General features: G+C 35.6%; 1 protein-coding gene across 4 annotated transcripts; it reads left to right on the forward strand.

The window, feature by feature from the left end:
- Window positions 1–196: 196 nt before the first annotated feature.
- LOC113702106 (rho GTPase-activating protein 7-like) lies at window positions 197–27964 on the forward strand. 4 transcript variants are annotated; one of them, XM_027223102.2, is made up of 23 exons: window positions 197–691; window positions 2646–2682; window positions 3388–3464; window positions 5754–5846; window positions 5955–6025; window positions 6189–6267; window positions 6382–6526; window positions 6680–6799; window positions 8226–8303; window positions 11800–11855; window positions 11945–12014; window positions 12589–12676; window positions 17388–17631; window positions 19910–20131; window positions 20731–21084; window positions 21457–21506; window positions 22818–22878; window positions 22965–23048; window positions 24041–24154; window positions 24240–24409; window positions 24928–24997; window positions 26225–26428; window positions 27449–27964. In XM_027223102.2, exons 1-23 carry the CDS (start codon window positions 638–640, stop codon window positions 27629–27631), a joined length of 2724 nt encoding a protein of 907 aa, XP_027078903.1. In that variant the 5' UTR covers window positions 197–637; the 3' UTR covers window positions 27632–27964. The 4 variants fall into 4 exon arrangements, with proteins under 4 accessions (XP_027078903.1, XP_027078911.1, XP_027078921.1 ...); XM_027223110.2 differs by having other exon boundaries at window positions 198–691; window positions 20743–21084; XM_027223120.2 differs by lacking the exon at window positions 5754–5846 and having other exon boundaries at window positions 198–691.
- Window positions 27965–27988: the final 24 nt, after the last annotated feature.

The following is a 27988-nucleotide window of genomic DNA, read 5'->3' on the forward strand; positions in this document are numbered from 1 at the left end:
AACAAAATATTCCATTTATTCAAAATACACCAACATAAATAAAAAAATGTATATAACAATTAAAAATTATGGGTCCATTTGAATTGAGTATTTTTAGTATTTCTTTTTTTTTTTAAAAATAATTCCCAAAAGTTAAACACATGTTGCTTTTTCAAGGCCACAATAACTACCATTGAAGTATTGCCTTACACTCCACCTAATCCATACCAAAAAACCACGCACAACACGCACTAGTACTGTTATACTCCACCACTACTGCTACAACTACACCATTCCCCACTTTTGTACTACTATTTATTTATTCATTTATTATTTAAGAAATTTTAGAAAACAGAAAAAAGAGTGGTTGGGTGGTTTCTACTCTACTGCTGCTGCTTTTTCCTCATTCTTTCTTCATCTAGGATAGACTCATTTGTTAAAACCAAAAGAAAGGAAAAAAAATAAAAATACCATAATAGGAAAAAAGAGGAATTTTTGAAGGAGAAAGGGGGAGACATTTCTGCAGATCTCTTCCCGATCGAAGCCCAGTTGGGAGTTGAAATGTGAGAGGTTGTTTAGTTTATGTTTTTTCATGAATTTTGTTTTATTCTTTGGATTTGATTGAGCTCTGAAGAAGTAGAAGAAGAGGAAGAGTAAAATGTCTGCTTCGCTTGCCGCATTTGAGCGACCTCGAATCGGTACTTCAAATACGGTAATTTTTCGTTTCAATTTGAGTAATTTTTGCTGGAAAGCTGTACTTTTTAATTTTAGTTTTTTTTTTGTTTGGATTTCTCTTGGATTCGTGGAGTTTTAGGAATTCCGTGATTAGAGAAAAAGAAGAGTTTGATTGAAGTCAGAAAAAGTCAATGTGTAGTCTTGCATTTTGAAATTTGGGAGAAAAGTTTTGACTTTTTGAATATTGATTGGGCGTTTGTGTTGGTAGTCCAATTTGAAATTGATGTAATATGTGGATTTTACTTCGATGTTGTATCATTTGTTCGATATTGAGGTAATTATAATGCGTGAATTTTGAAAACTCTCCAATGCAAATGCTCTTGTTTATTGGCAATGTGGGAAGTTGGGATTATCTGTCTGGAAATGAGTGGGCAGGATTTAAAATTGAAAAATGAGTTAGTAAAGATAAGTTTTTTAATTCATCTTAGACCATGAAAAATCAGGAAATTGGTTAGTGTCGACCAGGAAATGCATTCCACTAGTAAAACACAGTCTGAGCCTAGTTTATGTTGTGTTGGATTAAGTTTGGATTCTAATAATTTAAGGCTTATTAATGTATATAATCGGAGAAATGAATACACAATTGAATTGGGAAAATGTTAACTTTGTTACTGGATTCCTTATTTCCAGAAATCAAATGACCATTTTGATTGTCCCATACCTGTGACGTAAACATTTGATTAGCGAATTTATGTTCAGCATGCTGGACGTAAAGAAACAAAGAAATGCATCATCTAATATTCTGTCCTGTGGTTGATGTGTAAAGAACTCACGGGCAATAGTTGTTTCTTGGATAATTTTACTTCTAGTAACTCTGGCCACATTGATGTTGGCTAGCACTAAATTAATATGCTCAAAATTGATTCTTCACATATTTTTCTTGTTTATGGCTATTGATACATCACCTACTTTTATTTTCTATTGCACTTTTGCTATTAATGTTGCCATTAGGTGCATGGACATTATAATGATAAATGGGGAAATGGATCCAGACTTGTCCCAAGTAAACTTGTTTGGCATATAATTTTTCTTCAAATAATTTGCTGTGGAAAATATTTTGATATAATACACTCCATTTGTAACCTAATGGAGCTGCAACCTGAAATTGCTATCTGAAAACCATGTCAGGAGCTTGATTTAGAAACTCACGTGTGCAACAAACAGAACTGAAGGAATTTCTCTTACAATGAATTTGATTTGGAAAAAAAATCAAAGGAAACTTAATTAGGACCGCGAGGGATTGAACATCTACCATGAATGTTGAAAATGGTTCCTGAAGAAGCCTGAAGTTATTCTCTTCAATTGGAGAAGTTTGTACTGCTATATTGTGAGATTTAGAGTTTATGTTGTATGATATAGAAAGAAAAAATAAAAATAAAAAACCAGTACAACTGCCCAAAAGTAGTGATGTTGAACTCTCTCATGGTCCAATATACAATTGTGCTAGATTTTATTGCCCTAGACAATGTGGCTCAAAAGAGATATTGGTATCATCCTGTGTTGTCCTCTACTGACAGGACCTTCGTCTTCTTTTTGGTTTTTTATTTCAAAGGATAGCTTTGTCTCACTGGGAAGTTTTTTCCAATTTCTATCTGCAGTAAACAGAGAAGTTTTGCTAATATTAAAGCAAGTATTTGTCCTGTGCACTGACCAACCATTAGAGAAAAGACAAAGGAGAGGGAACTAGTTTCCCTGATAATCATTGAATAAACAAAGGAAAATATATGCACAGCCGAATTATAAAAGATTCGTAGATTAAACGTTTTAGACTTCAAGTTTTGATCTCATTGAGTCTTTGTTAGGTTGTGTTGGCTCTGCATAAATAACTAATTAGGCCTTGTTTTAATGAACAAGGTGAAGTTTTCTAGGTTTTTCTCTGAGCTAAATATAGCGGTATCATGTTCTTAGCTGATAGTTGTGGAAAACTGCAGGTTTTCAAGAGCGGGCCGCTGTTCATATCCTCAAAAGGTTAGTATGCTATGTTTTAAAGTTTTGGGCATCTCTAGCTGTCAATTGATAGCAAATTTCATGTGCAACCTGTACAATATTTTACTCATGCGTATTGGATTATCAAATGCTTTGACAGCTGCAGATGAAGTATAAATAGTTTGTATCCAAGATTTAAATAGAATATAAGAGAAAGGCAAAGGGACCTGGTTGTGATGTTAACAGTTAGTGTTCTAGGTAACACATTAAGTAATCATAGAACCTGTTCCTCAAGATGTTGTGCCTCAACTGTCATCCTTTAGTAATAACAGTGCAAGTGACTAAATTCCAAATTTCCAAGATTTTGGGGCTGTACAAGGAGCTTTGCTTCAATGTTGCTTGGGTTTTGAGGTTATCAGCAGGCTATGGGTATTGGGCCTACATAGGTGGGTTAGGAATACATGATGGGACTCATTACTAAAGGTTTTAACCTGAAAATGCTTGTGCGGTGACACTTCTCTGTCGTATAGATGTTCTTGGAGATGCTTGAGATGGTTAAGTAGGGTCAGGGGCTGTGATTTGGTTGTTGAGGGTGATGGATAGTCGAGTCATGTCCTATGGAAAAAAAAAATATGCATATAGGTAAGCTATTGTAATTTGGTCCTGAAATAGGTGTCATTGCTGAACATTGATATGTAAATTCTTAATTCTTGTACTGAAGGTTTGTGGTTTTTGAGCTTGTTTCAGGTTTAGGTTGGAAGTCTTGGAAGAAGCGATGGTTTATCCTTACACGAACTTCCTTGGTCTTTTTCAAGAATGATCCAGTTAGTATCCCATCTCATTATTTTTTTCTTTGAGTTCTCTTTTGTTTATGTTTTTTTTTGTGTTTTTTTGTTGTGTCCTATTATTGGATTTTTAATTTCTTTTATGTAAACTATAATTACCCAATTCCCTTGCGTGTCTCATAATCAACTGCTGTAAGGAACTAAGCTGTGATCAAGAAGCGATGGGAATCAATACAAAATTGAGAACTGAATGGTTGGATTCAATAGGCATTTTCTAAACTAATAGTTTTAGTTGTTGCTGGGCTGCTAGAAGTTGATGAGATCAGCGTGGCATGTTGAGACATTTTGGTGCTCATATTCTGCAAAAAGTGACAATTTTCTTGTAAGCTGGTTGAGATCAGCAGAACTAGTGTGGGATTATGATGAGGATTTTGATTCAGTTAGTTGCAGATTTTTATGAAAACTCCTTGGTGAAGATGGAATAGAAAGAAAAGGTGAGAGAATTATTATTTAGTTGATATGGGATGCCAAAAAGAAGTCTAGTCTAAGTAGTTTTGTAAAGAGAGGGTACTGAGCTAAGTTTGGTCAGTTGAGGGGAGGGTGGACTGATAAATTGAAGTAGCTAAATCACATCTTCGTAATTGTTTGATTTTCAAGAAAATATAAATCTGCTAATCTAATCATTGGTGAAAGGAACAATCTCTTTTTGATCAAAGATAAGAAAAATTCTATAGTTGACGTCTGTTACTCAGAGCATGAGCTGGTTATATCCAAATTTTTACAGAGGTTGATTTTTGAAATAAGAAATGTTTGTTTCTATACAGTTCTGGACGTAAACAAGGTAGGCAACTGAAAAAAGTATGAAATCAATTCCCTCAGGATTGTACTTTTTAGTATATTTCATCTGATTCAACGCGAAGTAAAACTTTGGGAGACTTAACTGGTAGAAATTAATGGTGATGTGGAATATCTGATGAAATAACCACCAACTTTCAGCAAGTGGAGAATTTCTTGATCAAAAGCTTGTCAACAATGTGGACTTCATGGTTTTTTGAAAACCAAATATTCCTTTTAGAGAGTTGGATGGTAGTTAGATGCGTCTGGCTATCCACATGCTTTCGTTTGAATGTTAGAATTATGATTAGACTGGGTTTTGTCTTCTGTATATAAATGAGAACTTCTAATGCAAAGACATGCTGACATCATGCAATATGGTGGGCAAAATGCGCTTGGAAAAATAGTTTCATCACACCTGAATTCGAAAGGAACTCATGCATTACAAAGTTGAAGAGAAGCAAAACTGAAACATGAATTGGTGAAAAAATGAGAGGGCTCAACTGAAGTGTAATCATAGTCCTATATCAATGGCGGGCAAAAATCTATACAAATTTAAAGACAAAGGAAAGGGGTAAGATAAAGTGGAAAAATGAAATCTAGGACTAAAATTGATTTCACATCTGGTGCTGTTTTGCATCAACTTAATTCTTTTCTTGGTTTAACCAAGTGCTAGATAAGAGTTACCTCAAGAAAAGGCTTAATATGTTGTATGTGTTACAACATTGTTTTTTGGCTTCTGAGGATGTTAGTTCTCGTAACTCTAGTCAGAGTAACATTAACGTTTTTAACAGTTTGGACCTGTTTTGTGAATTTTTAAGCACAAAAAATTTTATTAGGCTTGTGCAAATGCTTTATGTAACCCAAAAAGTGGGAAAAAGAAGAACAAGAAACATTCTATTCTGTTTGTGCTCAATTTGATAGATTTTAAGCAGTTCTGAATTATAGGTTGGGCTTCGAGTGCCACCATGTTTTTTTCGTTAATGAACTTTTATCTTTACACTTTGTTGCTGCTATTTTTCTTACGCTATAGTGCTACTCTTTTGGCGTTTCTTTTTTGTGCTTCATTAATAAGATTTGCTTCGTCAATCCAATGTCCTCTGAGGAATATGCTTTGGATGCTCGCTATCTTCTGTATACTGAATTTATAGATGTTAGAGCTGTCTAGCAGCCATCTGGTGGGCCTGGGTAACTTTTGGAGAGCGTTATTTGACTAAACAAAAGTAATATATGTTAGTGGGAATAAGAAAGTCAACTTCACCAACTCTATGCCCTCTCCAAAATCATTGGGGAGGACTGGGATAAGAAATGCTGGATGTTAGGTTTATGAACCTATCCTTTTTAATAGTCAATTTCTCCTGAACTAGGACGACAGTGAGTAAACTGAAACCTAGTGGGAATGACACTTGGTTTGGTTGCAAGCTTCTTCAATGGGGTGGCGCCTTATCATCTTTTGTCTTTGCAATCCATTTTTGTTTTGAAAATTTGGTTTAGGATAACCTGCATCTTGAAGCCATGTGCAGACTGAGAGTTGGGGGAAGACATTCCTCATCTGATTCATTTGAATCTACAAAACCACAATACAAAGTAAAGCACAAACCTGTACAATGATATTTTGCCCAGACCACATTAAGAGATGACCTCTGTTGAAATTCCTTTCATCTGACGGATACTCATTATTTTCCTTCCGTACAGACTGCACTTCCACAACGAGGTGGTGAAGTGAACTTGACATTGGGGGGTATCGACTTGAATAATTCAGGAAGGTATGTAAATATACTTTACATTCCATTGCAGCTTTTCACATACGGACTTCTGCTGTCGCACTTACATTCTTGATCTTCTTCTTGTAACCTTTTAACTGGTTCAATGCTGAGCTTACACTAACAAGTGTAAACTAGAAAGAGTGACCTGCTTCTTGTTGTGCAGTGTTGTTGTTAGAGAAGATAAAAAGCTTTTAACTGTATTGTTTCCTGATGGACGTGATGGGCGAGCTTTCACTCTGAAGGTGCTGAAGGGCTTCCTTTTGTTTTTGAGTTCTCTAGAATGTTAACATGTACTTCTTGTTTTCAAATGTCTACTAAAAGGGATCATAGTCACCTATTTGCTTCTAAATTTATAGGCAGAGTCATCTGAAGATTTGTATGAGTGGAAGACAGCCCTTGAACAAGCTCTTGCTCAAGCACCCAGTGCAGCACTTGTGATGGGACATAATGGAATTTTCCGGAGTGATGCTAATGATACAATTGATGGTTCTTTCCATCAGTGTAAGCCTATATGTTTCAACAGACTAATTTCATATCTCTCTCTCTCTCTCTCCATTCGATGTCTCAGATGTACATTTTAGGACCCATTTTACCAAGAAAGTTCACAAACAACTTTTTTTCTTAATGATTTCACTGAATTTCATACTAATACAGGGAGGGATAAGCGTCCTGTTAAATCTTTGGTCGTTGGGCGTCCCATTTTACTGGCTCTTGAAGATATAGATGGTGGTCCATCCTTTCTTGAGAAAGCTGTTCGATTTCTTGAGAAGTATGGTAAGTTTTTCAATTTTGTTTTGGGCATCAATTTTTGTAGCTTTGATCAAATTCTTTTGAAAGACCTGAAGTTAAGATGATGTCAAATGCTTTAGTTCTTCAAACGATGTGGTGCAGGAGAATGTTTGGTTAACTGCTAATGGGTTGCTATAGCATGGTTAGTGTAGTATTATGGACTTTTAGTTAAGAGTTTTTGACAATTTAAGATTTAGTAATATTTAAGTTGATAGTTTAGTTTTTTGGAGGGTTTATTTGCACCTTAGTTAGGACTTTAATTTAGGGTCAATTTTTGTGAAACAGGAAGTTTTCAAAGTTTGAGCTGGTTTTTGCAAGTCTTATATAGCAAAAGGCTAAATGCTACAAACCAGCGGCTTTCCAGGATGACTAGTAGGATATATAATCCATATTATTTTTGTGTAAAAAGTTTAAGTATGATAGCTTCTCTTGGAAGACAAAGATGAATCCATTGCCAGGTGATTGCACATGGATAATTGAACCATAAGTCCTGCAAATGCAATGTATTATTTTTTGCAGAAATTTGGTTAAACAATTAATCAAGCAATGATTACTACTGTAGCAAAAAAATGTTTATTGCTAAAAGATGATTTAGAGAAAAATTCTTAGGATTTAATGAATGGTGATAAACACATGCCCCAATCATAATGAGTCTAGCAAAAGAGGAAATTGCTTATTCACCATTGCTGTAGATTTTCTGGGATTGTTTGAAGAAAGTTCTATTGAAAATTTTTGCTTCTAATTTGAATTGATTTTCTGCTAAAAACTATTTAAAGCAAAATGTTGTATTTGCAAATATTTGTCAAAATCCAACCCCCTTCTTGGTGAATTTCCCCAAGAGACAAAAGGAAGTAAGAAAAACAAACGGCTGGTTTTTTGCATTGAATACTAAAGTCTTTTAGTTTAATAAAGGAGAAAGGCTCCTATTTGGAGAGGATGAAAGATTATCTACTTCCTCAATGCATGGATGTTAGTAGAATAAAATGGAGGATGATGCATGCAGTTGATAACCCATTTGCATGATGCAAGTCTGCCATTCAGTTCAGCTTGTTTGAATTTATATTGCTAAGAAAAGAAGTCAATGAGAGTGTTGCATTGCTGCCACTTGCTAGATTACTTTATACAGTGACCATGACTTGCTAACATGGCAAGGGGTTAGGCATTTGTGTGTGGCACTTAATTTATCACTCAGGAATTATTGTTACTGTAACATAACTAGGTTTTAGTGTATGATTGTTACTGATAGAAGATGAGATAAATTTGAGGTGGGATAACTTGTTCAGAATTTCAGATGTATTGTAGTCCATCATCTTCAACATGAAATCTTAGCAACCATTCTCAGTAAAAGAAATAAACAAGAGAATGAGTTCCGTAAAGTAATCTGTTCTGGTTGTGGCCTATTTTGTTGCAGGAACTAAAGTAGAAGGAATTTTGCGACAATCAGCTGATGTCGAGGAAGTAGATCGGAGGGTTCACGAGTATGAACAAGGTTGTTACTTTTTCTGTTTTTGATTATTAATTTAAATCGATACTTTTCCTGTCAGCAATTAAGTACCTAATAGACTTTGCCATAATCGCAACTGCTATTTTCATAATATTTGCATTGGTTTTGGCCTTCTGTGGAGTTGTCTAATGATGTTTAGTCATTTACATTCCTACGGTTTCTGTCCTTTATATGGTTCTATTGATGATTGTAATCTAAGTGTGGAATGGAAGGTTTCATGTTATGGGTTCAGGAACAGGCTTGTGGTTCAAAGTTTGCGGAGTTTCCATCTAGCATTTGTAAGAAAGAATGGTGAGTAAGATTACAGATAGGTTGTGGTTACGATCCTGAAGACATGTTTTTTGAACCTGGAACGGCAGTGAAGAATGGAAATCTTCTGTCCGGGCATGAGATAGGAATTAAAGGAGTCAAACAGTACATACCAGTGTTTGGGTACATCTACAACCTACATGGGAAAAGACAACACATCTATCCCTTTTTTTCCTTCCTTTTGTCCATATCGATGCACTAAAATTAGAATGAATACCCTTGCAACTAGGGGTGGCCAGGTGCTGGTTAGAATGGGGAACCAGATCAGAACTTAGCCATCTGGTATCCGAACTGGAACCAAAACTGTGCAGAGAACCAGAACCTTGTATTTGACGTTGAGTAGAGATTCCAGTTAAGGTTCTTGAAGAAAAATGGAACTCTTTGGACCGTGAAATTAAAAAGAAAAAAAAGGAAAAAAGAAAAGATGGGTTGTGGGCAATGGCTAGGTATGATACTATGACTGTTGCAAAAGCAACAGCACTTAAAGTGGGAGCAGTGACTATTACTTTAGCAGCCATTGCTTCCTTTTTTTATTTGATTTTTCAATTTTGCCTATAAATATGCCTTATTTTGCCATTTCTTACCCCACCATATATCATTCTCTAAAGACCCTCTAATTGTTTTGATTTCTTTACTCTTAATTTCAGTCTCTTTTGACTTGGTAAATAGATGACATTAGGTAGGGTCATGATTCCAGAGCTCCTGGTTATGGCTCTGGAACCTCCAGTTCTGACTCCTTTGAAAGGTAGAACTGGAATCAAACTTTGTTGGAACAATTACGGTTACAATTTTAGAACCTGCCAGTCGGGTTCTGGTTCCAGTTGCCTTGTGCTTATAGAATTGATAGAATAGTATGAGAATGAACTTAGGATAAGGAGACGTTGAGGACAATGAATTTAGAAGGAAAAAAAAAAGAAACTTTCATGTTATTATTATTATTAGCAAACAAGCAAAAGAAAAATACGAAACTTGTCAATTTATGGGTGATGGATTAATAAATAAACAAATATTCTGAATTTGCAGGTATTGAATGAATTATGCAAGTCAATGAGTGTAGTAGAAGAAACATAAAGTAAAAATAATAGAAGAGGAAGAAATAGAGTAGGTGAAGAGATTGAGAGAATTAGAGGGTAAGAGAGAGAATAAAGTTTGGTGTGGAAGAAATGGTGACATAAGGCCTATTTGTAGGCAAAATTTGAGGCAAAAAAAAAAGGAACTGGTGGCTTTTATAGTATTAGCTATTGCTCCCGATTTAGGTGCCGTTGTTATTGTAATGCTCATAGTTGCACAGCATGGGGCATCGGGCAACGGCTAGTAACTAGCTGATGCACTGCAACCAAATGGGATTTTTTTTTTGTTTTTTAATTTCACGGTTCAAACTGTTTTTATTCCAAATTTTCAAGAACCTCGACTGGAACCCCTACTCAAGGTTAACTGCCCAGCTTCCTTCTGTGCCATGGTTCTGGACAGTTTGGTTCATTCCTTTTCCTGGTTCAATCCAGAATGGTGGCTGCCTCAAGATGACAGAGCAACATTTTTCTGAACTTGGCACACCAAACAAAGCAATGATGGGCAAGGGAAATTGATGCCCATTCCTTTACTAAGTTGCCTGGCATTCAAATGCAATCTGAAGGTTATTACTTGATTGCCAACTTATGTGATTGTAAATGGAGATTTATGTGTAATCATCTGCCCCTACTTTCATAATGCCTTGGTTTGGAATCACCTCTTCTTGTAGCTTCTCTGGGAGAGATTTTTATTTGGGATAAAAGAAGTATATATGGATGAAGAGAAAAACAAACTAACAGTTGCACAAGGGCAACCTTATAGTTCCTTTCTTTTGGTCAATCAGATGTCTGAAAAGGCACCCTTCGTCAATTATAAAGTGAAGCATGAAATGGACTTCAGTACAGTTAGAATGTCCTCCAGCATTAAAGGATAGATGAAAATGACTTGTCATTCTACTTTTTTTGCACCCAAAAGTATGCAGAACAAGCTCCTTTGCTTAAGGTTTTGATTCCTATTCTTAAATGGGAACTCCTTTTGATCGACCTCTACGAGAAAATAAAGTTCTGGAGGCAGTCGTGCAGATGGTGTATGACATCCTTTTGGACTGAAGGTCTCAGAGCTAAAGGTGGTAAGGAGGTCTACAAAGACTCCTGGTATGAACAAAATTGCATCAGGAGGTTTAAATTCGTAAAGGCATCTTTGTAAGGTGTTCTTTTTTATGAAGATGGGATACTGGGAGGCTGTTCTTAGCATGTCTAACCATACATCAGAGCAGGCAACTGACAATGCGATCATCTTGTTCTAGATAACTGGTATAAGAATCATGTAGTGGGGTAGGGAACTTTTTTTCTCTTTCAAAGAATGCATTTATGGTATTTAGAACCAGAAAGCACTCAAACAGAAGATCTGGTAATTGCGAAGTAGAAATATGGTTTTATGCTGAACTTGTGGCTGTTTGAAAGGAATAGATTTGGTAGGTTCCAAATAAGATTTGAATGATAATGGACCCATGGAGGACCTATCAGTACGAATAACAGGAATTCATGGCTTTTAAATGAAACTACTTTTAACTAACCTCATAAAATTGGAGTGGGTGATATACGTGCTGGCAATAAGATGAAGGATTATCAGTAGAGGCAGCAATGACAGTTTGGAGAAAAGTAATCCACTAAATCTTTCATGCTTGGAAGGTCCATTCAGGTATAGGAGATCTTATTAAAGGTCATTTGCAGATTGGGAAGAGGTAACCTCTTGTTGTTGTCTCTGCCTCAATGATTCGAGTTTCTGCCAATATTTCCTCTTGTGGGCCTATTAGTTCTTTGTATTTTTTAGTTTACCTTTGTTTCTTATCTTTTGGAAAACAGTTGCATTGCTCGTGTATGTTGATCCACACATGGGTAACTGGTTGGAGAAAAAAGAATGAAATTTGCAATGGGAATTTATGATGTCTCATATTGTCTTAGGCATTTTGATAGTTGCCAAAAATGTCATGAACCTATTGATACGTGGGGAACTTTTCCTTAAACAATCAACTTGTGCCTTTTGATGGAATGAGGACCTTAATACTGTCTTTTTTGTTTGAACAAGGCTTCTGTAGTTCTTTTTGTATTCTCAAGGACATATTCCAATTCTGATGTAATTGAATTTCTTTGATTCTCTGCAGGAAAGAGTGAATTTGGCCCTGATGAGGATGCTCATGTTATTGGTGATTGTGTTAAGGTTCTTATCTATAAGTTATTTATAACTTTGTTGCTCCTTGTCTTGACTCCTTTTCAAGTCAGAACTTTCTGGACTTGTGTCTTTTGCAGCATGTTCTTCGGGAGCTGCCTTCATCTCCTGTTCCTGCTTCCTGCTGCACTGCTTTGTTGGAGGCCTACAGTAAGTTCCTTTTCTCTTTCTCTCAATTAAGAATATGCCTGCTATAGTGGGGAAAAATGAATTCAACGTCTTTTTTGCACACACACACACACACACTCATGTGAGCCAACAAGTCTGTAGATTGTTTGAAATAAAGCATACACATGGTAATCGTGTATCTGTTTGTCCTTTTGTGGTAATTCTGCAAATGTATTTTGGCAGATTTAGCATGTTTGTTATTCAGATACTCTTGGATTGATATGTTGTAATTGTAACCACTTGTATCTCCCTTCTGTTCCTAGGTTATTTGTTTCTATCAGGACTTTTTGTACTGTTCACTTCAGATTTCCCATACAATGAAATATCTATCGCTACACTACACCTCAGTATAGAAGACAAACATTTTTTTGTTTTTAGAACTTAACATATGAGAATCATTTTAATCTATGATAATGTGTATAAGATGCATGTCTCCATCCTTCTATGTTTGTAAATCTTCTCTCTAGGAATTCTTTGGTAGTTTTACATTCATTTTGATGTTTACAGTTCTGCTTCTTTTATCTTGTAACTCTTTCCTTCTTGTTACTGTAAACAGAAATTGATCGGAAGGAGGCACGGGTAAATGCTTTGCGCTCTGCAATTTTGGAGACATTTCCTGAGCCTAACAGGCGATTATTGCAGAGGTAATTCTTTTGTATTTGAACTGGATGTGTATATTTGTAGAGATGCGCTAGCTTTGAAGAATGCCTGCTTACAAGAAATAATGATGATGGAGCTTCTTGGTTGTTTTCTTCTATTTAACATTCTGATTTTGTGTTGTGGTACAACTGGATCATTCTTCTAGATGTTTGGCTGAAATGGAGTGAGGTAATTGACCTCCAAGAATATTAGATGGCATGCGATTAATTAAATAACATGTAGTTAGAACTGCATCACTCCAAAATTGTTTGGGTACATTCATGTGCAACAACAGTGTTCGAGCAATTTCGATTAAATGCCCAATTTTTCTTTCAGCAACTCCATTCTGTTGTGGAGTGTGAGGACAAGAGGACTGATGAATAATACCAGACTTAGTCATAAAGGTATTAAAAGGAGTGGAAAAATATTCTTTCGCATTATCACTGCGAAGTATACGTACAGGCACACCAAATTGATTCTTTATTTCTGTAACAAATGCACAAAAAATGGAATATAATTCTGAACGATCTTTCATTAAATAAAGCCATGTAACTCTGGAAAAATCATCAACAAAGACTACAAAATATTTAAAACCTAACTTTGAAGTGACTCGACTAGGACCCCAAACATCAGAATGAACTAACAAAAAGGGTTCAGAAACCCGTTTATTGACTCTAGGAGCAAAAGAAACACGATGATGCTTTCCTAACTGACAAGACTCACATTCTAACGAAGATAATTGATTCAAAGTAGGAACCAACTTTTTCAAATTTTGTAAAGACGGATGACCTAAACGACAGTGAATTTCAAGAGGAGAAACAGTAGCAGGACATGCTATCGGACCATTGAAGTTGAGAAAATAAAGACCATTATGCTCATGCCCTCCACCAATCGTCCTCTTTGTCTTCAAATCCTGAATGACAACAGAATCAGGAGAAAAAGTAACTGTACACTGTAGAAATTTAGTGAGCTTACTAACAGACATTAGATTAAATGGCAAATTGGGTACGTAAAGAACAGAAGACAGAGGAAGTGATGGATTAATTTCTACAGTGCCTAGTCCTTTAACTTTAGTGGTAGATCCATCAGCTAAAGTAACATGAGGAAAGGGAGTAGACTCTTGAAAATTAGAAAAAATTTTAGAGGTACCTGACATATGATCAGTAGCCCCGGAGTCAATAATCCATGAGTCATTACCTTTTTGTGCTAAAGAAGCAGAGGGAAGAGATGCGTGATTTGTAGCTTGGTACTGTAAGAATTTAACATAATCTTCCTCGGATATAGTAACAGTTTTCTGGGACCCATGTGCTGAAGAACTTGATTCAACTTGATCAGTGGTAACCCCATTAGCAAAACTTTCAACCATAGCGAATAGCACTTCAAACAAAACAGCAATCAAAATTCGCGATGAACAGTACGCGCGATGATGAACAGTGCGCGATGAACAGTACGCGCGATGAACAGTATCGCGTCAAGACTTTTGCTAGATATTTAACCCTAACCCTAGGACTTTTGCTCTGATACCATGTTAACAGGTATCTTGGGAGGAAAACATCTAGTCACGTATTATGAGTGACCAACTAGTATTTATAGGAGTACAAACCTAACCGGCTATTTACAAGAATACCCTTACTAATTTATTATCTATAAGAATACTAATATTCTCCTAACAGGTACAAGCTGCCCTTCAACACCACCGGGGAAAAAGTACTAATTTTCTTGTACTCTTACTTGAAATTTGTTTGAGGTATTCTGCAAGACTACCATCTTTTATCAGATGAGCAAAGACTTGTTTGACTTCAATGAGAAAGAAAACCACACTCAAAGAGTGCCTTGCTTTAGTGGAATAAAAGGTGGTGGACTCTTATAACCTGCAACCTTATGATCTTCACTTGTAATTCAAGGTTATTATTGTCAATCAAAATGCCCTGCCAAGCAACAAACGGAGTCCATAGCTGCATATCTTGGGATGCTCCTTACCCCACTAGTGCTAGCCATGTTTTGAGTCTCTCTCTCTCTCCTTTTCTTATCAGGAAAGAAGCAGAAATAGTTCATATCCAATCGAGTGTAAACAACTTAAAGTGAATTGTTAGGACCATTTCAATTTTTGAGTGGCCATTTCGGTTTTTGAGTGGTCTTTGCTGCTTTTGGGCCCATTCTTGTTGCTTCCGATGATTATAGTTTTCTAAAGCTGAAAGTTTTTTTGCGGTGTTTATTCTTTTTAATCTAGTTTTAGCTTATTTTATGCTGGAAGAAAGCTGATTTCTTAAAGGCAGTCTTTACTCTATTTTCTCCTTTCAACATCGAACTTCCATTTTTTAGACAGCTTTTCCAATCATCACTATTCTTTAAGCAGCTTTAAAAAGCTGTAGCAAAAAAAGTACAGGCTTTACCTCGCTGAAATCTCAGTTTTAATTCTTGAATTTGGCTCAGCTATGACTGATAGTTTTAATTTCAGCTTTTTGATTTTTGAACTCTGCTTAGCTACATATTGAAGTTCCAATCTCAGTTTTTGATTCTTGAATTTGGCTCAGCTGCAACTGAAAGTTTCTATTCCTTATGGAGTCTTCATTTTGTTTAAGCCCCAGTTTTAAGACATTTCTGCGGCCTCTCACCTGATCACTCTTATGGGCTATGGAAATAATCTCAAAGCAGGTTTCATCTTATTTTTTGTACTTCCTCTGGGCGTAGACTTCTATTAGTCATCTGCATGGAAAATGAAGGATAGCAGAATTGAAGAGACTATTAAAAGTACAAATACATAAGAAATTGGTGGAGGAGGAGAAGATTTTACATATCAAAAACTACACTGCAGAATTGGGTTCAAGGCTAAGCCAACATAATAGTATAATGAAGTAAACTTAATGACTATAGGGTGCGTTTGATAAAACTAAATTCTGAAAACTGAAGTTTGAAATCTGAAATCTAAAGTCTGAATCCATTAAGTTATTGAATTGTTAAGTATTAAATCTAATACATTTGAGTGCATATCACATTTAGTGATAAGTAAATAGCTTATCACTTAATTTTGGAAGCAAGTTTTGCCTAGGGAATTCAGTGTCACTTAATCAATTCGGATGTTCAATTTTGGTTATCAAACAGTCTGAATATGTTAAAATCTGGATCCATTAAATTTAAGTGCTGAATTGGGTTATCAAACAGGGCCTAAGTTGAGAATAGCGAATATGCTAGCTATAGTGTTGATAAATGTCACTTGTTACTTGAATTGCTCAAACACTCTTAAATAATGCAATTTTTTGTTGAACATAATAATAATGCTAAAATGGAACTGGAGTGAAACTTAAGTACATTACAAGCATAATAAAGAAAATAACAAGGATGGGTAATATAAGCTGTAAAAATTCTAGAATCACCTAATTCTTGCATTTGCATTTTGGATTTCCATGACAAATGAAAAGAATGAGCTTATTAAAGTTCAATTTTACATTCTTGATTCACTCTAGATAGGGTCACATTAACATATTAGTGATTACATCCAGGATTGGAGAATATGAAAAGAATGAGCTTATTAAAGTTCAATTTTACATTCTCGATTCACTCTAGATGGGGTCACATTAACATATAAGTGACTACATCCAGGATTGGAGAATATGAAACTTATAATGATCTGTATGAAATGAATATACTACGTTTAGGAAGATAATGTTGAAAACGATAATCTGTGTACCAGAAGTTTATGTTTGGATAAATAAATGTCGTGTCTTGGTAGGTACTAGCTGCTTAGTGTTGTACCTGGATCCGTGCTAGCAACATGACAACTGAATATATGCGGCCCAAAAGTGCTTTACAAATTAGCCCAAAAAGGTCGAGTGCAAACTTGGCTCCCAATTAAGTTTTATTGTTGTTGAAGCCATCTATATAAATCTGGGGCATGTTTTGATCTAAGAATTTCATTCGCACCACTGCCATGATAGAAATATCTGCTAGCATATTAAGTCACTCTTAATCTCTTCAAATCAGAAAGCTTGCTTAACACAAAATAACAATATTCAGCCCAAAAGTCTAGTAGGAAGAAGGGGAAAAAGAGCCATTATAATTGATGTCGTCCTTTTACACGCCATGTAGAGTTTAAGAAGTCTAGCCTGTTAGAACCAGAATTGCTTTTACTTGAATCATTCCCAACTGTTGGATCAGTCAAATGAATGATTCTTATGATCCCCAGATTCCCTTTCAATTTGTGAGTGAGTGCATAGTTGGCTCATAAGAAATTTGAAGCTTTGATGGACAATTAAGAAACAGATGTTCAATATGAGCCAAGCATCATTGACAGAAACTGGAGCTTGATATTAATCCATGACAACTTATTTATTTAGCTATTTATTTGTACCGTGGTGTCATGATAATTAGCAAGCACATTTGCTGAGGAATGGCTTTTTCTTGCATGTTTCAAGCATCACTATATATGTCATTTTGGGTTCTATCCATGTATCTCGGGAAAGGTGTGGAGTAATTGAACATCATTGCTATAATTTCCTTTACTTCTATCTACTAACATAAGAAAATGCAACAAGGTCAGATTTTAACACTTAAAAGAGCAAGTTAGTGTTATGTTTACCTACAGCAATATTTTGTGTTTGTGCATTGGACATGCTGCATCTTTATTGCCACAAAAGACATTATTTTCTGCCTCTTCAATGCCAACTTAAAAGTTCTATCCATGCTATCTCAAAATCAAATCTTCCTGTCCTTTTACAGAATACTAAAGATGATGCACACAATTTCCTCCCATGCTTCTGAAAATCGGATGACACCATCTGCTGTTGCTGCTTGTATGGCACCATTGCTCTTGCGACCTCTTCTGGCTGGTGAATGTGAATTGGAGGACGATTTTGATATTAATGGAGATAATTCTGCTCAGCTGCTTGCTGCTGCTAATGCAGCTAATAATGCACAAGCTATCATCACAACACTCTTGGAGGAGTATGACAATATCTTTGATGTAAGTGTCTCTTTCAATTTTTAATCTCATATCGAGATTGGTGGATTTTAGTTGTCTGAGTGCATGCGTAGCTGCAGTTTTCTTTGGAGTCTCGTCAACCTTCCCTGAAAGAAATATTTTCTTAGGCTGAAAATTGTTTGTCCACTTTTACCTACATACTAGTTTGCTTTCAAAGTTCTTTTTCAAACCAACCCTAGAACTAAATTCACTTTCCTGTGCCTCATAGTTCTTGGGAAAGGCCTTGTATAATTCTCTGTGTATTTAAATGAATTCTAAGGTCTCCATCCTATGTCCTTTATGTTTTCTCCTAATTGTTATGTTGACCTCTTCTCTAGCTTAGATTGTAAAATTGCACAAGACAAGAACTTATTACTTTTTTGTTGGGTACTCTTTGTGACTTGATAGATTTAAGCCTCGACAGTGATTTTAAGCCAAATTAGTCTCGTCAACTCTTCTTAGTTGCAAGATCATTTTTTTTTTTTTTGGAGTCCAAGGCACAAAAGAAAGGAGAGAAACCACTGCTTGAAATACTCTTTTGGTTGCTAGTGTGAGGGATCTTTTGTGCCATTATATATGTGTTTTGTTTCTACAGTTATCATTCTACGTGATCTGATTTAGCAAACTATCTCGTAATATATGAAACTGCAAAACCATGAGTTTTTTTTTTTTGGTGGTAATAATTCCAATAGTTTAGGTTCACCTCATGTATGGGTACATATGCTCAGGTCAAATGCTATTTTTTGGGTGAGAATTCTTTTGCCACAGTTCAGCTTAGAATGAATGGGTGATATATTTGAGATCTCCTTGAGTTCCACCCCACCCTTTACTTGTTATATTTTCTTCCATGTACTTGGATTTGGGAAAAAAAAAACAATCAAAAGAAAAAAAATATGGATTGGAATATAAGGAACTAAAACAGGTAAATGAGTCGGTTGTACATTGAGGAACAGGCACAAGGGAGACATCGTATGGAGAAATTAGAATGATTATATGCTTTTATGTGGTCCAGTGGCCATGAGAGGGCTCTTAGAGTCTTCTCCGCTGCCAAGTTTAAGGTTCAAATCTTATGGCTGGCAGTTGGGGATGGGAAGGGTGTGGGGAGGGTAAAAGAAAAAGAAAAAAAGATCATATTGCTTTTACATGTTTAACTAGAAGACTTAGTCAAAAGCCACTTCATGAAATCAATGTACTGGGGAAATTAAGAATTTCCAGTAAATGGGAATTAGGATGATAAACCAGATCTGCAAAAACGGTGCCCAAGCTGGAGTGCTAAAACCATGAATAAACTGCTTATATGGTAAGCAAATTTAAAGCTCAATGAAAATGTTGCATGTAAATTTGTCCATTGTACAAGAAGCAAAAATTGGAGGAAACCTTGGTACATCGCATCAAACAAAAACAAGACAATTAGCATAGTCGTGAAGATTATACCATCATTGATTGTGAACACATGGTTCTAACTATCAACCAAAGCAGTTTACTAAACCCACTAGAATACTATGTTGGACTGTATCAATTATACAATAAGGATAACTGGAATCGTGTACAAGGACTAGCAAGCCATTTATTTACATCCATGAACAAATGAATTTGTATCTCTTGGTTTTATTTGGTAATCATAGTGATAAATATACATATAGCTGAAGAATAGAAAGATTTGTAGAACGATGAGATATTGATTGGATAATGTTCAAGTAATCAACTCTTATTACCTTGTCTATATAAAATATGTCATTACCCGAGTTTCAAATAATTAAGTGTTAGCCTAAAGAATACCAGTCTATGCATACTTGTATTTGCTTTGCAATCAAAATTATAAAAACATTATACTCCAACTATTGTTATTACCAATTACCTTAAATGGTAAGTTATCATTCAAATGGCAAGTTTGCTCTACTGCTGTATATGGGTTTCAAATGCGTAATAAGTTTTGTGTACAGAAGATAAGGTTTATTGATTCTTAAGCCTTCCTAGACTAATAGTGTCATGGTGGTAGGAGCCTTTTGCACTATCTTTGAGTGCCATAGGAGATTAATTATTGATAACTGAAATGTAATCAAATAATTGGGTGAAAAAATGGAGAAAATGAGATTCCCAAATGTTAGTTTTTGTACTCTGTCTTTACATTCTCTTTTCCCTTTTCTTTTGTGACTTTTTTAGAATCTAATAGCCACTTTTGGCTGGCATCACATGAAAGATTTTATTTTCGTCACAATTGCAGAAGTTAGCAATGTCATTTTAACATGCTCTTACTGGCATTGTTTTATCTTTCTATCAGGATGATACTCTACAAAGATGCTCAATTTCAGCTGATTCTCAAATTGAAAACAGCGGGAGTGAGGATTCAACTGATGAAGAAACTCTCAATACAAAAGATAATGGTTATCATGATGCTCAAAATGAAGTTGATGCAGAAACTGATGATGATCATGATCGTGTGCTTAGTGGGAAGCTAAGTGAAAGTAGTGGTTCTGTTGCCAGTGATCTTTATGACTATAAGGTGCTCTCTCTCTCTCCAAGTAAATGCATCTACTATACTTTTTATAATTGATACTTCCTCTTGTTTGTCTTGTCAACGAATCAATAATTTGACGTTTACCTTTTGTTGCAACTTTCACTTGGGCAAAAAAGTTGAACAGTCTTGCACCTGGTGATGTGAAGAATGTGCAAATCTAATAGTTATTTTGGCAGATATGGAGCTTATTTTATCCTAGGCATATTAGCTACTCCTCTTGCTATTGCATTTTCTTAGCCAGTAGTGGTACTCTAGTTAGATTTTTCTGACATAAGTGCAAACATGGCCACAAGAGTTGAATTTACACCATTAACATGTACAAAATACAGTGGGAGCTGTGAAGTAGAACATTAATGCACCAAATGGGCTTGTATGCACCGATCTAAACTAATAGGGCAATCTTAGCTTAGTTTCATCAGGTTTTCTGTGCCCTAACCTTTATGCTTTGTATATGTAGCCTAAAATAATTTTGAGCAGTTCTTCATTATTGCTCATGGGTCTCCACATGGTCATATAATTAGATCCTTCTCTTGTTATGTTGATGTTTATGAAGGTTGCTATATGGTACTTATGTGTGCATTTAGTTGTTAAATCAGGCTTGTGGAGCTGATGATTCAGATTTTGGATCCCCGAAGGGCAATCATGCTTTAGGAACAGAATCAAATTTATGTGTAGATTCTCAGACACGTCGAGATTCCAACATCCCATTTAATGACCAAGTAGACGTACAAAAGAAGACAAATTTAGGAGAGATGAGTGCTTCTGGACAATTAACTGGTAGCGAGCCCCAGCGGTCTATGGGGGAGATATTGTCATCAATGGATCATGAGATACCTCAATCCATCTCTGGCCCTGAATCATCTGGCGAAAAAGCAACGGGCAAACTCAGTGCATCCAGTGCGAATGTTAAGAAGTCAACCTTTTGGGGAAGAAACAATGTAAGTTGTCTTCTCTTTCTAATTTTTTATGTTTTGATGAGCTTTATTGGATCTTCTGCACAAAATGTGTGTGTGAGTTTTGGTTACAAAGTTTTATTTTTGTTTCTTCCCTACCTGAAAACAAGCTTTCTTTTCAGTACAATAGTACTCCCCAGTTCGCTTAGGCTGGAAAAATTATGTATTCTTGTACTCAGTCCTTTTTATTAGAATAACAAAATATGCAATGTGCATATGTAGGGCTAGATAACAAGGTTTTTCACTGCTCTGTTGTGCATACTGCATTATTGGTTGACAGTTTATTGCTTCTTCTTATCCGTTATATGTGCATCTAGAATTTCGGAGTTTGACAATTTGATGTTTCCTTCTGTACAGGCTAGAAAAACACCTTCGGTGGAGTCATTTGATTCCTCTGGAGAGGAGGAGTAAGATTCTCTTAAGCTTACTGCTATTATGTACTGGTGTTGAGCTTATAATTATTGTGATGACTCTATGGGCTTGCTATTTATCTGTCCCTATAATGAAATATGGTTATCTAATTAATGCTCGCACGGATAGCCTACTTCACCTATGACTATGAGGGTAATAAAGTCAGCTACATACATATGTAAATTATACCATTTATGCTCTTTCTCGAGAGATTTCTGCTATTAAATATGGAAGAATGTTGATATCTCTTAGAACTTATTTCACTTGTCATATTTGCACCAGTTTTCTGTGAAAAGGAAAGCTTTCCTATTTTCATATCTTTGTTGTAGGGTGCTCCATGTTCTCATCTGCTTGTTTGGTTAGTGCTTCAGGTTGGGAGCCCTCCATATTTTTAAAATGCTGAACCTTGGCTGCTTAAAGCAGGATTATGTGTATACAACTTGTAATATGTTTTTGACTTACAAATAGGATGTCAACATTTTTTTTTTGGCCATCAATGCCATCACCTTTATGGCTTTCATTCCTGAAAAATGATTTGGACTATGGAAGTAGGGCCAAGGTAATTAACAAAAAAGATACCAACCAGACTCCTGAATTGGTCTTAATAATTTACTCTATCTTAGCCTTTGCTTAATTCCTCTTTCATCATTTCACCATGTATCTGACAATTAATTCCCAACGCAACCGGATCCCCACACTGAGGGACAAAGAACCAGGACTGTCGCACCTAAGTGAGCCTTGAATTATAAAGTTCTGAAGACTCGTCAGGTTAAGATAATATCTGCAGCTAAATTAAGAAAAAATGTATTTGACCCTCTTGTAGTGCTGAAAACTTGCTTGACTTGAGTATTCTGTTGGAGCCTAAAATGGACGAACTTTTTATTTATTTTTTTTCATGGAACTTTTCTGCTTAGGGAGTTCAAAAAAATTGAACCCTCTTATTCATCTGCAATAACAGAAGCAGAAGTTGGCATAAGAAGTTCATGCATACCATTTTTTCTTTACCTATAGCAACCCACTGAGGAACAATAGTCTAATGTTTTATTTTTTTCACCCCCTGTTTGTCTAATGTTCCTCTATTCTTGAAAATGTATCTAATCAAATATTCATGGTTGGTATTACCATTTCTTGTAGAAAATATATTTACTGTTCCTTGTTCTTTTTCAATTTTTGAAAAGTTAGATGACCAACTAGAGATTTCTGTGGAGCCTGCTAATCATCCTTGATGAAATACTACTTATGTAATAAATCTGGTAGTTTCCATTTTATATTTGGTGTGATGAATAATTTTGATGCCTTTTTTGTAGGCTTGCTATACAAAGACTTGAAATCACAAAAAATGACTTGCGGCATCGAATTGCAAAAGAGGTATTGAAATTCAAGCTTGTCTTTTCATGCTAGAATTATGTGACCTTGATGTTTTGCTAAGGGGATGAGGATTTTCTTCATGTTAGGCAAGAGGAAATGCAATATTACAGGCAAGCTTGGAGAGAAGGAAGCAAGCTTTACATGAGCGTCGGCTGGCACTTGAACAAGATGTACTATATTTACCCTTTATGACCTGGCTTCCTGGTTCTCCCATCACCTACTCCCTTACCAAATGAAATATGATAATAAGCTGCAAAATCACACAATAGGGAAAACAATCATTTATATTATAGTTACCTTTGTGACCTGGACTCCTGGTTCCCCCCATCACCCAATCCCTTATCAAACAAATTATAATAAGCTGCAAAAGCACACAACAGAAAAGCAGCACAATTTTTTTGGAATAATTCACTTTCTATTACCCTTAAATGAAGTGTGTGCCAATTATTAAATAATTGCTAAATTTTTGGTGACTACAAAAGCCACTACTGTATTCATGTATCGATACATCAGTCTGTATGATATCTAGGAAAGCATATAAAAAGGACAATATGCACTAGGATTATCCTCAATGGTATTCATTTATGTTTCTTCTAGACCCTGTAGACTCCATTAAGGTTCCAAGTTTGCTTGCCATTTTGAGCTAAAGACATGTAACTATTTTGCCATACTGAAAAAGTAGTGTAGATATTTTTTTTCCTTCTCTTCTCTTTCTGTCTCTATTAACCTCTCCCAACCTTACAATTCAATTGCTAGGGTGAATTTTTGATATTTGATTTACTGAAAGTTTGTTGACACGAAATCAAATGCTGCAGCTAGCTATGCTTTTCTCTGCTTAGCTTATTAAAACTTGGTTTGCTAAAAGGATATGTCCTGAAGTTGTTGCATTGGTTGCAAAACTTTTAAAAAGCTTGACGAGTTACGTCTAATTAATTGTCCTTAAATTCCAACATATTAACGTGTTAATTCTTTATGCTAATATAAATGTATGATGTTCCTCTATATGATTCTTACATCTTACGACAGCACAAATATATAATATAAAATGAAAATAAAATATTTCTATAAACTGTGCTTTCTTTCAAAGAAGAGTGCGCTTCACTTTTCTCTTTTCCTTCGCTGCATCCTTTAACTAGTGTCATAATATGTTGATCCTTTTTAGGTCGCAAGATTACAAGAACAGTTGCAAGCTGAGAGAGATTTGAGGGCTGCTCTAGAAGTAGGATTGAGCATGTCTTCGGGGCAGATTTCTGGTTCTCGTGGCATGGATTCCAAGGTTTGTGTTTACCTTTTGAAATCATTAAGTAATTGTTCTTTTTACTAAAGGTTATTAAAGGAAGGGCTTTTACATTTGCATGAAGACAAGGGCAGAGCTTGAGGAAATAGCTCTTGCTGAAGCCGATGTGGCCAGATTGAAACAGAAAGTTGCTGAACTTCACCATCAACTTAATCAGCAACGTCAACATCACTATGGCTCCCTGTCTGATGCAAGTGATCGTTATCAGCATGCTCCAAATCATGTTTCTCAACAGTCAGTTCTCAACTCCCAGTGTTCTGTACAAAGGGCTGTATATGTAGTTTCATTTAATTTCTGGGAGTAATGCAGATTCTTTTACGAAACCAATAAAGTTATGAAGTTCACTCAAAACTTATGTTTCCGTTGACTGACTTTAGGTGTTTCAACTTGTACCAAATTTGCATTCCATTAAATTTAACCACTGAAAATAAGCGAAGTTTTGTCAAGCCATCCATGTAAACAAGTGGTTTTATGATATCGTGAATAGGGTTGCTTACCTTTGGTGACATGAGTGTCAGTTGCAGAGAATCTTTACCATGATATGGAATTGGTTGCTTGTTGCTTGTTTTATTTTTCCAAAAGTACCTTCTCAGATTTTGCAGCAAGGATCTGCACTGAAGATTGAATTTTATCTCTCTTGTTTACGCAAACAATATATTTCTTCATGATATGCTGGAGAATGTGGTATTGGACAAAACTGAACAGAGTAGATACTGTTCCCTTGTTCTTACTGGTTCTTTTGCCTTCTGCAGAAAATATTACCAGCAAGATTTTGATGCAACACTAGCTTTCTGTAACCATGAAAGGAAACAAAGAAATGAGGTGAGCATTTTTTTGTTCTTTACTGCATCTTGTTTGTATTAAGTTCAACTCCAAGATATTTTATTTTCTGTTTCTAAGGTAGATCCCTTCCCACCAATTTCTAAGTTTTATTCTCACTGGCTTGTGTTGAGGATGATCTTGAATCTTCTCTTTTCACTTATAAGTGTATTAACCTGTCTTACCATTCTTATCCTCCTTATGATTACTTTGTCGTCCATCTATTCTTCTTTTTTTTTTTCCTGAGTAAGATGTATGGATCATCCATTTACATAAAGTTTCTTGTTGTCCTTCCTTTATGTCCTTCAAGATGTCTTTCTTTACTTCCTTCCTTCCCCTTTTTGCAAGTAATATGTCATTATATAAATGATTTGTGATTCTTCTCCTCCCTAATCTTAATTCGGGATGTTTGAGGGTTATTTGCTTTGATTTTGTGGGACTCCTGGTGCGTATTTGGCTCTTATAATAGGTTATGTTGGTGGTCAGATATTTGTTTCAAAAAGTTAGTTGAACTTTTGCTGTGATTTGTAGTAATTATCAGTTGTTACCACATAATGCTTTTTCTTTATCTATTTCCATGGATTAATTGCCTAATGTCGCCATTAGTAGCTGTGGCCTTGTAACTCATGGATAAACAGACTCATAGTGTGCTTTGTTGACAAAGTAGATTTATGTTTATGCGGTATGTTCAACGCATTCAGGGACGCATATCTTTTTATGCAAATTGTGAAAAATCTTCTGCTAATTCCTGCTACTTTTGTATATCAAAAAAAAAAAAAAGGAAACGTGTCTGTATTTTGAAAGAGTTGTCCATTTTCAAAATATTTTGTACATTTGCAGAAATCCCCTTCTTATTTGATACAGTTGTCCAAAGTTTTCCACCATTTGAAATTACAGATTATGTTACTCACTCATTTTGAACCATCTGTCCTGTGTCTTCTTAGGTCTGTTATGACATGCTTATTGAAGCATTTCCTATGTGCCATGGTTGTAATGCACTTTTCCTGGTAATACAATGTGTATCATGTTGTAATTAAGATAACACGGTAAGTGGTACTTGAATAGCTTCTATTGTTTGGATGGATTAAGCACAAAATCTATTCTTTTTATTAATGTTTTCTTGATGTGAAAGAATAAATCCTTAATTTCTGGACCTGAATTAATACTTTTTCATCACTCTCCTGTCCTTCCCTTCTTTCTACCTTGGCTAACTTTTGTAATCTGTTGCAGGAATTACTGGGTTCAGATCTGAGGAATATTAAAGGGCAAGTATTAACATCTGGCAGTAGCAGCAGGCAGCCTTCTAGGAAGCAGTTTATAGACTCAACAAGCTTGAGTGATTCCAAGAGTACTGAAGCATCCACAAGTTTATCTGTGGATGAGTTTGGTGCTGTTGATTCTGTGGCCATACCATCTACTTCAAGGGCAGGAGAGGTAAGAGTTTCTGAGGAAAAAATGTGCGGCACTTATTGTTCTTGTCCTGCAATGCAAATATGTATAGAAGTGGTTTGTATTACTATCCCAGCAGACTGATTAGTGTCACCATCTATAATCATCCAGCAAGTGTCAAAATTTTTCATGCTTAAATCTTTGTTCTTTTCTTGATTTTTTTTTTCCCAAAAAGGGTTTTGGGCTCCCTGCGAAACTGTGGCCTAACAACTTTTTGTAAATTTCTTTCCTTTTGCCATCTATATTTGTGATTATGAATTGTTTAGCAATAAAGAACAAAAGTTATATCAATTTTGCATCTCCATATATATTTCCATTAAATTCTCTGCAGATTTCCGTCATAAATTCTTGGAAAACTCCTCCCAAGTGGTAGAGATGCAACACATTTGTAATTGAGACCAGTAATGGCTTAAACCTTGAAATTGGACTTGGGCCTTAAGGTTCACAAGGTTGGGTCAAATTAGATTTTAGTGATACTTCATGCGTCTCTGTTAGTTGTGCTGTGGCCAAACCCCAAGAATTGACATTATCACAAATGAGATTTCTGATTTCTCGTGCTGTGTAATCCTAGTTTGTCGACCTTAACATTGCTCTAAAGCTATCTAAGATTGTTTTTGAATCTTACAGCATTGTCTTAGAGATTATGACAGTGCTTTACTAGGTAACCTGAAGAATTATTTGTTGTGTATCTCGTAATATTGCACCTGAGGCTTTTGGTTTCAAAACATAGCTTCAAGCATTCAGTCAGATCCTACTACATACCTTTCAAACAAGAATATCTAGAACTATTGTGCTATGTTGGACCAATTGTACTATTAGGGATCTCGGGTGGATATTTATTCATAAGATTGAATGACTCCCAAATTTGATTGAGCACTCGTAGAAGAAGTTTGGTGATAATTCGTATTGTCTGTTTACTTACTGTTTTGTGCTAATCATTATTCATGTCATCTCTTCTGATAATATTTAACTTGATCTGACCTCAAATTGTCAATTTGGCTTCAGGTGATTGATTATAGTAGAAATCCCTCAACAGCATCTTCCACTTTGGTAGAGTTGACGACACGTCTCGATTTTTTCAAGGAAAGGCGCTCCCAGCTGATGGAACAACTGCATAACCTGGATTTAAACTATGGAACAGCAGCACATGATTTAGTGTACAAAGCAACTTCTCCCCGATGGCACTGACTAGAAGTGCTGTTCACAATGTCGCTGTAGGTAGTTGACGTCTTATCATTTGTATATCCTTTGTACCATAAAATTTCTCCTGTCTCTCTTTATTCCTTTTTCTTGTTTTGGTTGATGCTGAGAGTATAATCGGCATTTAGTGTTGGCAAGTTAATTAATTATTAGGTATTTTGGTTCATCATTTTTGTTTAACCTACAATTGTGGTCTATGTTCTGTGCAATAAACGATATCTATCATTCTCGTGTATATCTTTAGGTGAGGTGCTTTTGGAAAGAAATTTAGTGTTACGCTTTTGATGACCTTTTAATAGAACTCTTATTGATATTTGTGTATTTTGGTTGTAAATCTCTTTAAAC

This window comes from Coffea arabica, chromosome 1e (genome assembly GCF_036785885.1).
Source record: "Coffea arabica cultivar ET-39 chromosome 1e, Coffea Arabica ET-39 HiFi, whole genome shotgun sequence".
Taxonomy (NCBI): Eukaryota; Viridiplantae; Streptophyta; class Magnoliopsida; order Gentianales; family Rubiaceae; genus Coffea; species Coffea arabica.

What these genes read in the sequence shown, in the direction of transcription:
- LOC113702106 (XM_027223102.2), top strand. Translation starts at nt 638, where the DNA reads ATGTCTGCTTCGCTTGCCGCATTTGAGCGACCTCGAATCGGTACTTCA. An exon ending in TGATGGTTCTTTCCATCAGT is followed by an intron (nt 6,527 to 6,679) that starts GTAAGCCTATAT and finishes ATACTAATACAG; the next exon opens with GGAGGGATAAGCGTCCTGTT. An exon ending in GGTTCACGAGTATGAACAAG is followed by an intron (nt 8,304 to 11,799) that starts GTTGTTACTTTT and finishes GATTCTCTGCAG; the next exon opens with GAAAGAGTGAATTTGGCCCT.